General features: G+C 37.6%; 1 protein-coding gene across 1 annotated transcript in view; it reads right to left on the bottom strand.

The window, feature by feature from the left end:
• The window catches only part of LOC310948137 (CUB and sushi domain-containing protein 1-like), a gene marked incomplete at both ends in the record, with an annotated part of 443,680 nt that overhangs the window by 185,685 nt on the left and 239,166 nt on the right, over positions 1 to 18,829 (bottom strand). Inside the window, 3 exons of the mRNA XM_083915161.1 lie at positions 286 to 367; positions 11,346 to 11,423; positions 12,303 to 12,415. Of these exons, the coding sequence (XP_083771287.1) occupies positions 286 to 367; positions 11,346 to 11,423; positions 12,303 to 12,415 (273 nt within the window). The remainder of the gene's footprint in view (positions 1 to 285; positions 368 to 11,345; positions 11,424 to 12,302; positions 12,416 to 18,829) is intronic.

The following is an 18,829-nucleotide window of genomic DNA, read 5'->3' as shown; positions in this document are numbered from 1 at the left end:
AACCAGCACAACATAAACCATAGACAGAATGAACATAAAATGAGCAGGCATCCCTCTTCCCCTGTGGCTTTGAAATTATTTTATGAATTGTGCCAGGTTTGAAAAATGTATTCCATTGTAGGAAAATACTTTAGTGTGAGATTATTTAGGCAGTTTGATCTCCACACACCTCAAACACATACAGTTATGATCCCTTTGCCAGTCAAAAGATGTTCAAAGCACTTGTGGATGTTTTTCATATACCGTACTTGATTTGACTAGGAGTGACTAAGAGTAGTTACTTACTGGAAGGTTGAGCCCATCCTCTTGCCATTTTCTGGAACTCCAGGATCCGGACAAACATCACCAGCAAGACCGCTTTGACTCACTGGAAAAAAAGGAATGAGGGGCTGGGTGAGGCGAATATGGTAAGCAGTCAGCCTCTGTTTTTTGGGGGGGGGTTATAGGGCTGGTAAGTCCTGCCCCTGTAATACAGCTTCCCGTAGACCCCAGGGATCCCGAAAAAGTTACATTGGTGTCTCTTGAAATGGAACAATTATTATCTGGTCCCAGTCATTATCTGTCCTGGATTACAAATAGGATGTTTAAGGAAATAAATGAAATTTTTTCAAGGTAAGAGTTTGACAGTTTATGGTAAGAATGTTCAGTGAAAGGCTCTGGAAAAAGCCCTATATGTGTGCATCTTGTAATTGTTGCCACTTTTCACAGTAAGATGAGAGTGAGAGTATTTTTCAATATGTGATGACATTCAAGTGTTTAAGGACTAGGATAACTCCAACTGTGAGAAATATCCCCAATTGTTGTTGAGAATTCACAAAACGAGACATGCAGCCAACCTTTGAATTTTAAAATAGATCTATCCTCAGCTGACTCAGAAACGTGTCTGAAAAATACACGACTCAATATGAAAACCATCCCTTTTCCTTTTGTGTTTATTTTGTTATTATTTTCCACCTGATTCAGTAGACAAAATCTTTAAAACATATATTTAAAGGGTTAAATCGAAGTGCAGCAATGGATAAAATGCCTTTATAATTTAAGAGAGAGAGACCAATTTTTGAGGGGAATAATTAACACTGATTACAGATATGGCGGCTGATTCTATGTGCATTGTGCAGCGCTATGACTTTGCAAGGGTACTCAGAAGACTGCGTTCATGAATAAATTACTTTATTAAAGAATATTATACAGTATACAGACAATGTATTATATTGTGAACAAATTCCAAAACCGAAATTAACAGAGAAAATAAAGAATGAATGAAAAATAAATAGCTACACAAACATCATTTTCAGTTGTAAGACACAATTTCTAAATCCCCCATACATCATTTTTAACATTATATGGTCTATTAAAAAAGTTTTTATATCAGCGCTGTTATAGGCCGATATATCAATGTGGCTCTCTAAACAAGTATCAACCGTCTCAACCTAACAAGTCCTGTACCAAAGGAAAAAGAAATTCAAATTCCATACATTTAATCTAAGCAAGAGCTATAAAGCCACGTAGGAAAAGTAAGCCTTGAAAATAAGTTGAATAACATATAGCCTCTTATTGTCAACAAATTAACTTTGACCCCACTGAAGTGTAGCCTTTTAACTGAAAGGCTGGCTAAATGTTATGAATTCCCTAAGTATGTAAATTTAATAGTAAAATTGTTAAGACTTAGAGAAAAATAATTATCTTAGTTGTCATATCAGTAATTCACTTTTTGCATTGACCTCACCAGGTAGCATGGAAAGCTTTTAACATGTATATTGAAGCTAATTGCAAACGTAGCATGTCACAATCAGTCAGACCACACATGCAGCGTTAAAGTTAGCTTATACAGCGAGGAAGTAGATGACTAGATTGCTAATCTTTTAAGACAAATAGTAAATTGATAAGAAGAGAAGAGAAGGAGAAAACGCATTATTTTTACCAAACTAATCAACTAACATTTGTTTGGTGTTACTTTAGATTATATTTAATTGATTCATTGTACTGTTTTTCCCCACAAAGTGTTAACTTTATTGTGAGAGGCCTGACAAGCTTCAGGTTACCAGTCAGTTGTGAGGCATTAACGGACATCTGTAGAAAACATAGCTCCTGCCTTTTTGACCAGCTTGTCTCTGAAGAAAGCTTTAATTTATTCTGCCAGTCACTGAGACATTTGACAGTTTGCTCTAGGCAAACAAATATGAAATCTGCAGGTGTGTAAAGGGAGTTTTACTTATGCACTGTGACTCTTTTATTTTTTCCACAATCAGTGCCAAATTCCACGGCAAATGGCCAATATAGACCTTAACCCTACCTCCTAACCCTAAACGTAACCTCTAACCCTAAAAATCAGCAAAGGCATAGGCCTTTGCGACAGGGGAACATAGGACCGGGAAAACATAGGGATGACCCCGGATTATGTACTTTTCTTTATTAGATTTTTTTAGCCTTTCTATTTTAGACTTCTTCATGCTTGAATGGATTTTGGAAATTAAAGACTTCACTTGATCTTACAGCTATACTCACTGTGACTTTACAGATTCTGCTTTACATAAAACTACCCAACTCTACAAATTAATGAAAATGTTATCCAGTTTGACTAGCGGCAACATTTAAATACTGTTCACAGATTAATTCATCATATTTTTATTCTGGATCTAAGTACCAATATCCCAAAGATCCGATATACTGTAAAATAAAATAATAAAAATACATTGCCTCCTTGTGTGTTATGTACTTGATTTGCATACATACATATCTGTGTAACAAAAGAAAACCCCCCAAAAAGTAAATGATGTATATATGTATGCATATTCTGCCTGCATAAACTTTTTATCTTGATAATTAAATTTATTGTTAATGAAGTTTAGTTTAGCTTTTACTTTTAATTAAATTATTGAATGGAGGACTTTAACTTTAAACTGGGTATTTTTACATTGAGGTATTATACATTTACTTAAGTAAAGGATATCTTGTATCCAGGACATCTTGCAATATTAATTCCTGCATTTCCAAGGAACTTTTTTTAAGTATGTGTGGAAACTCTGGAATCAGTTGTTTCAAGAATTTGAATAATAATAATAAATTATAATAATAATAATAACAATAAACGTTATCCGTGTAGAAATATAGTCTGAATTTTAAAAATGTTGTGTACTACTCATGAATCCAAACATGCAGTATTTTAAATTACAAGAATAATTAATAAAAACATCCTGAGAGATATTGTTGAAAAAAAAAATACTTTGCCCCAAAAAAAAGGTAAAAAATTGTGGTGGAAATGAAAGCCAACACGTGAAGTGATTTAATGAAGACAACTGCCTTAAGCTCCTACTTTTTAGCATTTAATTCCCTCCTGTTTCTCTCATCTATCTGCATGATCTTTTCTGATTCTAAAAAAAGGACAAATGCAAAACATAGCAATGTTTTTTCAGCTCATATTTGAGATCTTTCATTGGTTTTAGACTTCGCTTTGGCCGGGAGCATCTGCCGCATGCCTAAAACGTAATGTAAATGTAAATGAGACCAGACAAGATGACAGAAACCAGTTTAGACCAGCTCTGTCTTAATGGAACTATGTGGATGAATAATGATGGTTACCAAAAAACAAAAAAATAAAGGCAAAGGAAGGCGAGAATAAATGAAATGGAAATGAGGAGAATGCTAAAAAAGGACTACAATGGTACAAAAGAAAAAAAGAAAATCCTGTAGAGAGAGCAATATCTGATGTCTTAAGGTCTCCTTTTCTTTCTGCCCATCTTTTCTAGTATCTTTCTCACTTGCCTCTTTCTTCCTGTCTTCTTCATCTGCCTCTGCTCCCACTCACTCCTTCGCTCTACTTTTGTATTCTCAGCTTGCCCACCCCGCTTTTTCTCTCTCGTACACATTAGCTGCAATTTACAAAGGGGTGTCAGAGTGTGGTGCATCCTTGCATAAAAGATGGATGAATGATTTGCTGTGTTTGTGTGATTTTGTTATGTGTATGCTGTGAGGTTGTGAGTGTATAGACGCTGTGTATGCGTGTTTGTGTGAGATATGATGCAAACAGAGCACGCTGTCTTGTTGCTCTTCTGTGTTTTTGATGTTCTGTCCAAAAAACACCACACAAACACATTCCAAAAGCACACTTTCTCTGTCGTGCTCGCTCATCCCCTTTCTCTCTCACTCATGTTCAAATGGCTTTCATTGGCATAAAATACAAAGGTTCACATTGCAGAAACAAATCCAGCTCATGCAAATAACATGAGATTGTTATAGAAGAAAATAGCTGCCAAATATCTGGCAATACTGCTGGGCTGATGTCAAAAATCCTAAAGCTGACTTAATCCCATATTTGCACTTAAAAGACCATTCAATGTTTAAACACAAGCTTATGATGCATACTATAATTTCCATATCATCAAAGTGTCTTCAGCAAACCTTTCATCTCTAAAAGTTAACTTTTTAGGAATTTGTAAAAAGTGATTAATTTTATCTTTGGTGCCCATGTATGTTTGGTATTTCTGACGTCTGTAATAGACTCCACTTCACGTCAGCCACTCACTCCTAAACAGAGTTGAAACTCACAAAATGGCTCTGTTCTTCCTGACATTTTTCCTAAACCATTCACTTTGCACTCACCCCTAAGAGAAAGTGATATCCCTATGAACAGTGCTATATAAGGTACTTTTGCATGCCCAACGTATCATTTTATAAGTTCAGGGTCTTTGTTTAGATTGCACGGGAAAACAGTTGCTCAGAGGCTGTGGTATAAAATTACCTTTTCTGTGTTCTGTGTTCTGTCTTCCGCTCACGCTTTTTTCTGTGTTTGCTTGTTGATGTATTCATCTTTGTAATTATGCTGCTTTATAAAATTAGCATATGAAGTGTAAGTAAAAACGTAAGTTATATTTTATATTATATATTTCATGAAGATTTAAAAGATTAATAAAAGAAACTAATTCATGAACTTCCCACAAAAATGTGTTACATTAAATGTTTAAAGACGAGATGTGACCATTGTCGCCGTTGTTTAAACAGCTTGACGTCAATAGGTGTAAAGGTGTCACTAGCAATACTTACAGTACAGCGAGTTGGTGAATAAAAACAGTTATTCTGTACAAAAGAGTCTTAAAAACAGGGGGTTTAGGGGTTAAGCTTATGAAACAAGGCCAAGGTTGTAAATATATTTTTATCTGTCTTTTCTACTGTTAGTTGTTTGTTTTTTTTCTTGTAAGAAACTGTTGTTTACATTCCCAAGAGAAAGAGTTACAAACCACTGGCTCAGGGAATTGGAAAAAAATGGAAAACCACTGGCTTAGAGGGCAATGTAAAGACGGATAAACACAAAAGACATTTGCATTGAAAATGCAAAGCCGTGTAGCACAACATTTTATTTATTATAACAGCCAGCAGATGAACCATTAAAAAAGAAACTGTAGTCAAAGAGTCAATGAGAGAGGGGCAAGGAGAAAGTGAGAGGCAAGAAGAGCGTGGGAGAGTATGTCTGTTTGTGTGAACGTGTGTGTGTGTGTGTGTGGGGGGGGGGGGGGGGGGCATGTTTGTGTGTGTGTGTGTGTGTGGGGGGGGGGGGGCATGTTTGTGTGTGTGTGTGGGGGGGGGGTGTAATCAGCTGACAAGTGTTTCAGGTAAGATCCTTTGAGGTGCTCTTCAGATGCCTGCTGGATGAGGAGAGAAATGTGTGAAGTGCAGTTTGTTGATATGCTCTCTTCCGCTGCTCTCCTCTTATCCACTCTGCCCTCTCTCTCCTACACCTCCTTGTGCTCACAGGTCAATCAAGCCGAGAGCTGAAGTCTGCAGCAATCTTCCCAGCATCATTTTGTTGAGCCCACATGATTTATCCACATGAATGCAGTGAACCATGTGTGAGGGAACCAAAGAAATAGAAATGGATAGAAAGGACATTCTCGTTCAAATATCAATGTAGCAGAATGGTCAAAGCGGCAGTACCTTTGCAACGCAACAGGCTAACTTCTGTATAAACCAACTTGCATTAAGTTGTGGAGGTGAGGTTTTGAAGTAACGGCCAAACGAGCAGGGCAGTAGTAACTTTATCACATGTAGGACCTCATGAGAAAGTGCTGTTTAAGGAGTTTTTGTGTCTGGTTGTCTGCTCAGTGTCCCAGCAAGGGAGCCGTAGATAAAGACATTTTCATACTGGTTTCGATAGGAGATAAGGTGTTTTACAACCTCAAACCCTCCTAGGGTAATAAAAATACCAGAACTCCAGGACAAAGGACCCCTTTTAACCTAAATCAACGTCAAATTTGACCGCAATTCGAACCGGAGGACAGTCTCTGTTTGGAGACAGAGGGCCTTTCAGTAATAAAATCTACACAACAGAACTTTGTGTAGAACTTTGGAAAACAGTTAAAGTTTGATGTTTCATCGCAACTGGCTGTTCAAAGACATTCTTGCAAGTGTGTAACAGTATATGCATTATTTGTATCTTGTTGTGATTATGTTTATGTGGTTTCAGAAGTGCAAAGTCTCCGTCTAATTCCTGAAATAATTTGTGTTTTAATAATAGGCCCGTCACTATATCTAGGAGAATGTGATGATGTGTAGTATCTGTATCTGTTAAAACTGTCTGCCGAAAGATTTTGGTTAAATTGGATATCAGAAAGCTTAATAATGGAAAATCAACCAAGGGTAGTTTAATCTTAGAATTAGAATTCCGGCGTGAAAAGCAGTTGATTCACTCAGAGCCAAAGGGATTGGTTAAACTGAGACCCCCTCCTTTCCTGAGTAGAAAAGGAAGAGACTGCTGTCTCTGGACTCTCTCTGCAACTTCCCTCTGCACCTCTTCGCACCTCTGACCCCCTCTGTTACTTCACCTCCTGCACTTATCTCTTCTCCCCTCTTCGTTCCCTTTGTTCTTTTGTCTAACTTTGTTAACCCAAAGTTAGCAAGAGACGTTGTTTTCTTACTTAAGTATTTTCGTTTATTAATCTATTTTTACCGCGCAACTTTATAAGTTTCTACGACACATTTTTATTTTTCCCAAGTATAGTAAAACCCCTTGTGCCGTCTTTTCCATTTTATCAACGACAAATTGCATCAAACTCTAGTTCAGAACCAGTCAGAACATTTTTTTCAACCCAAAAACAACCTCCAGAGGCATGCCACCTGAAGAGCCGGGACGGGACCAGACGAGACCCGCAGATCCAACCGCGCAGCTGACCCAGTCTACAAACCGAGCCGAGGTCCGCCAAACACCGGGACGCGGACCCACAGAACCTGCATCGGTACTGTAAGACGCCAGGGCGACTGTGATATCAACGGCAAAGTAAGGTTGGCCTTTTAATGCAACTCTTGGTTAAACGTTGGTGACAGTTAAATTCTGATCCGAGTTCTGTTGGCCGGCTAATAAGAGCCAGTTTTAAAGTCCGCCAGTAATATTATAAACCAGCCCCGTAGGTCTGAATCACTCTGGTCTTAAGCTTTTATATATATTTAACCCCTTTTCACTTCTCTATTCAGTGTTGCACTGTCCTGTATTCTCTTTGTTAGGTAGTCAAATAAATGTTTATAACTTTATGTCGTTGTGAGAGTCTTCCGTTCTGTGCAGAAAGTGTTGGTCCCTGATAAGGCTGTGGTACGAACTAACGCGTTCAAGACGAGACTGATAAAAATTTAAATAATCAGTTACTTTAAATAACTAACAGGTATTAAACCCTCACCAAAGTTTAATAAACATCCTGTCTTATTTTGGTTTGGTGCCCTACTCCGAGGTCAAATCAATCCTAAAGTTTAACGAGTCGAGTTCATTCATAATTAATTCAGCGACTAATATATTCTAGCCATAATAAAAGCAGGCTTAATCTCCTACACACACATAGAGAGGCAGACACTAAATGAGTAATGTTTGACAACTTAATGCGTCATCGACCCAGTCTTGTCACCGCTTAGGAAAGCATAATGCTATAGCCAGTGTGGTGTGGAGCTTGGTGGAGTAAGCAAGCTAGCTAACTTGCAAGCCGCTGGCTGGTTGGCTGCTGGTTCCACTGTGCTTTCATGCTGCATTGGTTACAGAAAATGAGCAGAACAGCTGGCTCTGGGTCTTACTGTCTGGCGAGCTGCGACAATCTTTACGGCCCCACTGAGGTGTTGTCACCATGAAAACTAACAACAATCACCATTTGTTTCGTACTAGTCAAATGACCATGGTAAACGGCTCAATGTCCCTTCCATCTCCATTTCTATGGATGACACACAGTATAAAAATAATCTGATGGTTACAGCCTGCATTATGGTGAGGTATTCCCAAATGTACTCAGCTGTAGTGCTGCACCAACATGTGATTTCCACATATCAAGTGGTCACATAGCTTTTATTTAAGTAGACCACGGCCAAGCACCACCTTGCCTGACAATCCTGAAGAAAACACTGATTATAAATCACACACTCTCACAATGATGATTCATTACAGTTCTAGGTCATTGTCTCTGGAGTTAAACTCCTTAATCACAATCTTTCAGCCTCTCTATAATTATGACACATCCCCAGCAGTAAGTTAATGTTACCTCTGAGAGAGGGCAACTGCAAGATGGGCTGCTTTCATTTCAGCCATTTTACATTATTCTAGTTACCACTCTTAAGTTTGTCTTTTAATTGGCTTTTCTCATATCTATCTATCTATCTATCTATCTATCTATCTATCTATCTATCTATCTATCTATCTATCTATCTATCTATCTATCTATCTATCTATCTATCTATCTATCTACCCAGCTATCCATCCATCCATCCATCCATCCATGCATCTTTAAAGTGATACTCCAGACATATTTTAAAGTAGCACATCTACTCTTTTCCCCCGCCACCTTGTCCTCATGCTAGATTGAGACTCTTCGGTGACTACATTCTAGCTTCAGCCAGATGTTAACGAGCAGGCCCAAGGTGAAAGAGAAGCGCGCAATCCGCCCATCAAGTTGACTAAACACATCATAGGATCAGTCATAGGCCTACATGTTTTAGCCAGCTTCAGACAGGAGGCAGCGGAGCAGTGGAGCCGCCCTGCAGATGGATAGATGGATGGACATGGAGCTTTTGGTTTATGAATTAGTGACGTACCACCTTTGCAAAGATACAAATCAAAACAGTCAAGGTCAAATACATAAACATTTAAAAAAAAAATATATGTATATATATATGAGTGGAGGGGGGCGTTAAACAACAGCTAAAAACCTATTTATTGATTTATTGGCTTTTAGTTCATGTAATTCTCATTTTTTCACAAACTATTATATTATTTATTGTTATTGCGCTCTGTTTTTTAGCTTCACTAAGGCCTATACATTTTATTTTATTATGTCTTTTCATTATCTATTTTTGTCTATTTGCCCTTGTTTGAATGTGTTGAATTTATTTTTCATCATGAATTACTTTGATCTACATTTATTGTATGAAAAGTGCTCTATAAATAAAGTTTATTATTATTTCATCTGTCTGTCTATCCATCTGTCTTATCGCTCTAATCAATCGTCAGTATGAACATTATTCATAAACATCGTTCTTAAACTGATTTAAACTTGTTCTCATGTACGTCTGTCTATTAGACTGTGCTTTAATATAGGCTAGAGGCTGTTACAGACAGTCTTTTAGATTATGATTCATAAGCACTCCATTCTCTAGACAGGTAAAACTCATTATCATCAGTCTCCGGTTCTTTGTAATGATTATATATTGCATAATTCTCTGCTATACAGCTATAATATTACCACTGGGAGTCATATAGTGTAAAGAAGTGTTGTTCAAAGACTGGTTCGGGACCAAAGGTGGACCTTGGCTTTACCTTTTTTATGTTTTAATGATGGTTCCCAGCCTGATGGCCCAAATTAACTACATTGGGGTAACCTTGCTTAGCTTTTGAACCAATGTGAAAACCCATTTTTAGTCCGTTTGGGTTCCCATGATAAAAATTCTGGTATGTTTTAATGAGCCTGGGTCCCATGGTGAGAAACTAAATTTCTTATTTAGGTCCAGGACTGCAAAAGCTTAAGGGAGTCCTGGACTACACAGCTAATAGTCATTATCATCATTCTTTGGCTCCACATTGAGATAACAGAACACAAATCTCATTCTACAGGGCAGCAATAATTTTTCAAGTGGGAAAGATACTTTTGAGAGTATTTAAGCACATACAGAACCACTGGTAATCACTGTGATTTTAATTAAACATCATGATCAAATCTACGCAGGGTAATGTCTGTGTAACGAGATCTCGACAACAAGTCATAAGATTAACTGACTTTTTGCAGTGTTTGATTTTCAAGTTATTTAATTAGGAAACATGCAGAACATCACATTTCTAGGACTATTTTATAACTTATATTGCTACATTTACATGTCAGCCAGGATGACCCTGTGATAACTGTATTACTTAAAAACAAGATCTTTTTGTCAGCTGGACCTTCTTGTAACAAGTAATTGCAATAGCTTTGGACTCAGCAGACTGACTTGCAATTCTCTCACATGGAAATAACTTTATATAAGAGTGTGTTTCTGTGCATGTGTTCATCTGCATGTGAATGCTTAGTTTGTGTAAGCGAGAGTAAAAAGGAAATTGTGTGTGTAAGATCTGCGCTCTTCACTGAGATCCACATCATTGATAAATATAATAAACTGATTTGCCCTGGGAACGCCTTACATACGCATGCACACACTCAAATGGACAAAGAGCATCAGTTTTAATCTTAACTGCTGCAACACAAAAAGAAACACACAAGCACATACGATTTCTTCTTCAAACACAGACACACACCATACTAATGTTTATTGTACCAGCACATGCTTGACTGAGCGTGTAAACCAGCAGAATTTTTGACCAGGGTTTATTATGAAGCTAAGGAATGGATGAGATATTAGTTTGGGCTTCTGTGACAATTAAAAGCCTTGATCACATGATCTAAATACTATTTTAGGTGTCTCGAAGCTGGAATATTCATCCCATTCATTATTAAACTCATTGTTTTACTGCCTTTTAGTTAATACAATGTTTATGTTTATTTGGATTCCCATTAGCTGCAACTGAGGTGAGAACTATTTTTCCTGAGGCCCTGATTAACTAGTTCACTAAATGTACAGAGCTTCAGTTGGTTATTTATTTATCTTTAAAATATGACATATAAAAACAGTAGTTAGTGAAGATGGTTTATATCTTCAGGTGTGAATATATCAAAAAGCTGAAACTGAGTAAGTTAGACTTTATTATATTATAGTACTAGCATTAGTTGCTAGCACTAAAACAAGCTAATGGTGTAATAGTGAGTGTGTGCACATGTGCTTATGTGTAACAACTTAATTTAAGAAAGGGCTTTCTAAATGACGTCACACACACAAACAGCAGACATTAGTTTACTTACAGACAGCATTTTTGTGACTGGAGTCTTTACTGGGCATCATCTTCACCCCTCTGGACTTCAACTCTATTGCTTTCTTCACTGCAGAAAGGAAATGAGATTAATTTAACTGTAAATAATAGTTAATTAAACTACTGTGTACAAAGCAGTTAAGCAGCAAAATGTATTCAATCTATGTTATCCTAAGTAGCAGCATTTTCCGTGGATAAAACTCAACTACTACAACCAAACTTCATCCCTCTGAGAAACTCTCTCTCTCTCTCTCTGTCTCTCTCTGTCTCTCTATGTCTCTCTCTCTCTCTCTCTCTCTCTCTCTCTCTCTCTCTCTCTCTCTCTCTCTCTCTCTCTCTTTCTCACTCTCTCTCTCTCTCACACACACACACACACACACACACACACACACACACACACACACACACACACACACACACACACACACACACACACACACACACATAACATACAGAGGAAGAAGCCCAAGACTTGGAAAGAGCTAGAGACCAATGACTGAGGAAGAAAGAGACAGCATAAAGTGAATAGAAAAAAAACGGAGACGGACAGGAAGTGAGACATAGCAAGAAATACAGGTCTTGGATCATCATGTTCTGTGTTGGAAGCAGCCAAATAAATCTGAGCCACCATGTGGAAACTAATATGCACCTTAATATGCTAATTAAATAATACAACCAGTCAATGAGATGACAGGAAAGCCAGATCATGAGGTTTCAGTTAGCGCGCTGAAGCTAACGAGCTCTGTATCCAATAACTGCTATTCTCAATTACAGTACATGGAAATATACTCCAAAAAATGACCATGTACCTAATGCTTTCTTGTTTGTGTTTTATATGTGTTGATTAGTTTGTACAGTAAGTATAGCATTTCATACAAATTAAATACTTTTGTGTATAAAAGGGAGGCAGAGAACAGATAAGGAATAGTACTGAAAGAGGTTGAAATACCTTGGTATTGAGCACTGAATCCTTTTCTTCGATGGTTGCTATCTGATGTGAAATGTATCCGAAGCCAGTTCTTATTTGATATCACTGGTGAGGGCAGGGTTGTACCAGTCAGCCTGGAAGTTATAAAATAAGAAATATTTGTTTTTGGTTTTTTTAAACACAACAAAGAAGAATGCAGGCAGAGACAAAACATTACAAAAATGATCCACTCATATTTTATAACGATCTTAGAATGACTGTATCTAAATTAGGCACATGGGAAAGAAAAGGTATCATGTAACAAAACTCTGTTATTGAAGGTCAACAGTATTTGCACTATCCTGTGACCAAGGGTATGTTGCATGTTTCATTATGTTATTGTTGTGTCATAGGTGCAGATTTCTACATTTCTGTATGGTCCACATTGTTGGTAAATATCACGGTGAGAGAGCGATTATGTCTTCTTCCAGGACATAGACATTGATTGTAATAACTTTCTGTTACAGTGCATGCACTCATGTAAGATGGGCTTACAGATTTCAATTTGAGGTCGAAAAACATATCCAACAAAAATGCTGTTGTTGGAATAAAACGCTTCTAAATGTTGCCATATAATAACAGATCCGGCATTAAAAATTACATAATTTAGTTACGTTGTTTCTAGTGACAGCTTTTGTATGATGTAATTGCATGGGACCTCATCTCCCTGAATTTTGTCTAAACTGATCAGTGTAGACTATATGACATTAGTTGATTGGCAGCTCAGCTCTCACCTGCACAATGTGGCATGATGCCTTTACATGCTCCACACTGATAGGAGGGCAGACCAACCTCTGCTGACTGATGTAAAAAGCGCCACTTACTGCGCATCGCATTTGAATTTAGCGTGGGAATGTTGCCACAGACACTCAGATCATATTTCTTTGCAAAGCAGCAGCTACAAGCGCCCTCATTAGTGGGTCATATGATCAATCACCATTGTTTAAACTTTGATATAGAGTTACTTAACAGACAATTATTTTAATGGTGAAGCATAAAACTCAAGTTACTTTTCATTATTTTTTACATAAATGGACCATATAGAGTATGTTTTATAATGCATAGACACAAACTGGTCTTTGAAAAAAAAGTGCGGATGTTCAACTATAAGTACAAGTACAGTATCTTTCAACAGTATGGTAAATTGTATATAGTAAGAGACATTCTGAAAATGTTATATAAACCAACACTAATCACACAGATACAATAAAAAAATAGTGCAACTATAACTTTAAAACTGGAGTTGGTCTTAATTTAAAAAAAAATTCTATTATACAATGTATGGTAATACACCTTCACGATCAGGGAAAAAATAATCTTCGTGGTCACATGTGGTTGCCATTTACGTAAAGTGATGAAAAGTTTAAAAAAAAACATTTTGTTTAGTGCTTCAATGCTAAAATTTTTATTTTAAGCTATGGTGTGTGTTCCATGAATGACTCCTTATCACAGAGGCCTGGGCTTGATTCCAGCCCTTTGCTGCATGTCACTCTGTTTCTCTTTAAATATAATTAAAGAAAATGTTTATAAATGCATTATAAAAAAAGTATTAATCCTAACAAGGCTTTGTTATGTTCAGTGCTTAATAATACATTTCTTATAAGTGCATACAAATGTATTATAATCTATCAATACACTTGTTTGTGGTGCTATATTAAAACTTATATAGTCTTATTAACACATATTAATGTTAATAAAGATCTTATGTGGACTTAGACTTCCTTATTACTTATTAAAGAACCCTTATAACAAGGACCTCAATATAAAGCGTTAGTGTATATAATACAAGTAACAAGTACAAGTAACACATATAACATATATATAGAAGTGTGAATAACTAAATTACTTAATCTGAAGGCCTGTATATAAAACAACATCCCTGTGTGAAGTAGAGCTTTCCAGAGAGTCCAAGGTATGATTTTGATGTCATCTTGCATTGTCCTCTGAGGTACAAAGACTGGCTGTAATTCAAGGAGATTTTAGTTTAAAGGCAATTGGTTCCACTGGGTTGGAAAAGGTAGATAAGGGAATTGAATGAATGATATCCTTCCTTGCTATAATGATCAGCACTGACCAGAAGCACTGTGCTGTACTGGATACAGTACTCCTAGTCTTATCGGTTGAACTGAGGCAATATTGAACCATGAACCATGAATCTTTGCTTGAAAAAATAAACATGTTAAAAAGCACTAACATGTCCGTTTTACTGATTGATTGAAAAGCAATAGAAAGTCATACTCAAGAGAAAATAAATAATGAAGATGAAAAGGTAAATCGAGATAGTTTGGTGAAAAGTCAGCAACGTTCACATCTTCAAAAACACTTTCCAAAGCATCATCAGTGAGAGGAAGAGTTGGTTAACTATAGCAAGTCTTACATCAGCTATAGCTGCTCTCACATTTCGTTACCGATGGCAACCGAGGCGGTGCTAAAGAAAAAAATTGAAAATGTTCTGGAAAATGGTGCACTGAGACAAAGAAGGAAATGATGTAAGAGGCTGCCTGGAAGCCAATGTTCTACCGTCCTCCCTTGAGCAACAAGAGCCACTGTAACTGCCCTTTAATAATGCCGCAGGTATACTGAGTAGATGGAGCAAGACAGTGAGGGAGGGAGAAACGTAGATAAGAAAAAGGGCAGAAACAAAATATGAAGAGTGCTTGTTAGAGGTCCTTATTGAGTGCTTATTATTGAAGACAAAGTTCTCTGTGAATACAGTTGAGAAGGTTATCAAAAGACTGGAAAAGAAGAAATCAGAAAAAAATAAAGATGAAGAATGTCAGATGAGACAAAAGCCCTTCTAATGTGTCTGTCTGAAGGCACTGTTAAGTATACACATCAAAGTAGAGCAGTAGTGAAGTATGGTATCTCTCAGTAAGGCAACTAGTGGTCTATCAGTTAGTAAAATTAAACACACATGCAAGTAGTGTGACATAATTACATACTGTATTTGCGATATGAGTGTAAAAACCAAAGGACACATTCTGCGACTTTTTAAGGCACCATAAAGTGCATGAAAGCTACACCTGAATAAAACTGCAAACAGTGAATAAAGTGCACTATTATATTTGTGGAAAAAACAATGTTCTGCACCTGACTGTGACTTATGACCTCCTTATGCAGGTGCATAAGCAAAAGTGAACATTTGATTTTTCCAGCAATGTCGAGCAGAAATACTATTGGGAGGGAGAAAAACTCATCTGAGAACTACTCACACCTTTTTTTCATGGGCTCATTTTAAACAAATAAACAACCTGGATAATATGAAAGAACGCAGATAACCACTGGTAACATGCCAATCTTGACTTCTCCCCTTGCCAAGAATTTTGAAATGATCCTGCATAAATTGTATATTTGCATTTACAATAGATGTGTTTCTGTCTTAAGATCTGGTCTTCATTGCCTCTAAAGCATTCTTACCAATATATGGAAAACGCATATGCCACATACGACCACATAAATTAAGACTGGCTATCAAAACACACAACAGAGAAACTCTGATTACAACACACACAGGGGAGAGTAACTTCATTCTCTGTTCAGGAAGCCATTACTCCACTGTATCTCTACAAAGCAAATGCTTGTTTGCTGCTATATTAATGTTCTGAATGTTGGCGAGAGCCCCCTTAATAACTGTTGTGTTAAGAGGGACGCATTAAAAACATAGCGAAAATAGGTATGAGGGACACGTCAGCCCAATGGTACTTTATTTCTTTGCAAAGCTCTGTCTATGACTCAAAAACATATGTTGCATAATGGAAAATACTGAGATATAAGCAATGATCATTGACATTAGCCATGTGTTGTGTACCTGCGCCTTCCACCTTTGACTGAATTGCACATGTGAGGTTTTGTTGTGGTTTTGTTACGAGAAAATAGCTCATTGTATCTTTGAACACGATTTTCCATTGTCATGGAAAACCAGTTCCTTGATTGAAAGGATTTGGGGGATAAGTCTGCCCTATCATGTGAACCAGTGAGTGCTGACATGTCAGGGGTAATATGGCAGTGGTAATGTTCCACACTGTGTTCAAACTATTCTGCACTTCAAGAAGATTAAGAGCGATAAGTCGTTCCCAGAGGAGGTCTGTGTGCAAAGTGCTTTAGAATATTTGTTCTGCTCTATACACATTTCGGTGATATGGTGTCTCCTTTCTGCTCTCTAGTGGTAATAAAGCAATTAATGTTAATTAAAGTATATATAACAAACTGCTGCCCCCCCCCTTTTTTTTTTTGGAGTTAATTTCAATTCAATTCAATTTTATTTATAGTGCCAAATCATAACACAAGTTATCTCAGGACACTTTACAACTAGGTAAAGACCACGCTCTATGATAAACATAGACCCAACAATTCCCTCGTAGAGTACGGTGGCAACGAAAACCTTCCCTATTACAGGCAGGAATGTCAGACAGACCCAGCTCTGTGGAGGACGGAAAGAATGCATTTTTATGTAATAATACATTTAACAAAATCATTGTGTATTTAAAAGGACAGAAAGAAAGGGAAATATGAAAAGTAGAGAGAGAGACAGATACAAAGTGAGAGAATGTTGCATCTCTTCCATTATTCATAGGACGGGCCAGCTGTCTGACATTGGAATGAGGGAGAGACAAGAGGTCAGAGAGGAGGAGAGCGAGATGAGGCATTAGACTGAATTTAAAAGAAAGGCAAAAAACACAGAAGGTGAACAGAGGAGGGAAGTGATAAACATTTGAAAAAAGACAAACTGAACTAGTGAAAATAATACACAATAGAGGAGATACAGATAACAAAAGACAGGTTAGACAGAAACCAGTAAAGCAGGTTATAGGACGACACACAGCAATGTGAAAAGAGAAGAACGTCTAAGGTGAAAGAAAGCAGAGAAAAAAGAGGAGAGAAAAAAACAGGGGCTGATGGATGAAGAACATGGGAGAGGAGGTAAGAGCAGGAAATTCACTTAAATGAACAGAAGGAGAGAGTTTATGCAAGCTGCGAGAGGTCGAATGTTAAAGAAGGGGAAGCAAGGAGGCAAGTCTAAATGAAGTTAGACATTACAAATAGGCTGCATAGTATAGATATATGAGGAAGCAAAGTGAAGCTAGAAGGATATGAGTGATGGGAGGAAGGAGGGGATGGAGAATAGAAAATAAGAAAGAAGAGTGGAAGAAGAAATATGATCAAGTGTTTCCACAAGCCATAGGTCTGTTTCTCTGGTAATACCTGAGGGTTTGACTACCTGGAAGAATCATTACCACCCCATTATGTTATTATGCAATGGAAACATTGTTCACTGCTCCAGTAAATAGAACAAACATTAGATATGACCTGGCAACAGGAGATATTTCTACTCCCCTGAGCTCGGGGAAAACCCTTCAGCTAAGCTATGAATCAGAAAGCCAACAATATGTTAGCAGATTCAAAGTCAATAACACTGCGGTTGACAACCAGTAAATATAATTTGAATGTTTGACAATGAGACAAGTTATATTCAGCCATGCCATTTTCCCCAAATCAATATCAAGATTTTCACAAACACATGATACCATACGCACTCTCTGACCCCCGAAGTAGTGAGTTGAATAGTGACTGGGATGAGAGAAGATCGCTTATGTGATACAAAGTATCAGTATATTCAGAGGGGCAGTGCAACTTTTGCAGCTTCTGTATGCCAGTTGCCATCCTGTGGTGTTCAGAGGAGGAGGCACTGAGGTAGTACACTCAGTGTGGTGAATAAGATGTTAGTTTGTTAACGTGCTGCTAATAAATTGTAAGTGGAGGCACATTAATTTAGAACAGTGAAAGGACAGTTTCACTGGAACTACTTAGTAGGTGTCCATTAACACGAATTAATAGACACCCTGCAGCCAATCAGAATCAAGTAGTCCTGCATACCATAGTATAAAACTTTCTACTGTCCAGCCATGTTGTTTTGGCCCTTGCCCTCCCTATTGGCTGCTTGTATTGCTGGCAATACATTATTTTAAGTGTCTCACTTGCAAGTCCCTGAATGTGAGCATCTGCAAAATGACAAAAAGGCACTGTAAAAATAAGTGATTGGATACAAGTCAGAAAAGTTGGAAAGCACATTATCCACAACAGATAAATGTTTATTCCAAGTGCTTAGTGCAAAACCTTGGTGCACCGGTACTTTTAATCTCGTAACACGCCCACGCACACACACACACACACACACACACACACACACACACACACACACACACACACACACACACACACACACACACACACACACACACACACATACACACATACACACACACACACACACACACACACACACACACACACACACACACACACATGCACACGGTTCAGAGGGATTTAAGAGATGAAGTGGAATGAGATATAACAGAGGGACATGAGGGGAGAGCAAATAGAGAGAAAGAGGCACCATACACAAAGGATGGACGAGGTTCCTCCACAGATGCAGCAGGCCTGTTGTGGTGCCCTTTGAATTGGCAGACAAGGCAAATTCCTAAATTTGTGGGCCAGAGGGTAGATTCAAA

Source organism: Echiichthys vipera, assembly GCF_963691815.1.
Source record: "Echiichthys vipera genome assembly, chromosome: 1".
In the NCBI taxonomy this organism is placed as follows: domain Eukaryota; kingdom Metazoa; phylum Chordata; class Actinopteri; order Perciformes; family Trachinidae; genus Echiichthys; species Echiichthys vipera.
The sequence above is the reverse complement of the archived record's forward strand: the minus strand, read 5'-3'. Positions and strand labels throughout refer to the sequence as shown.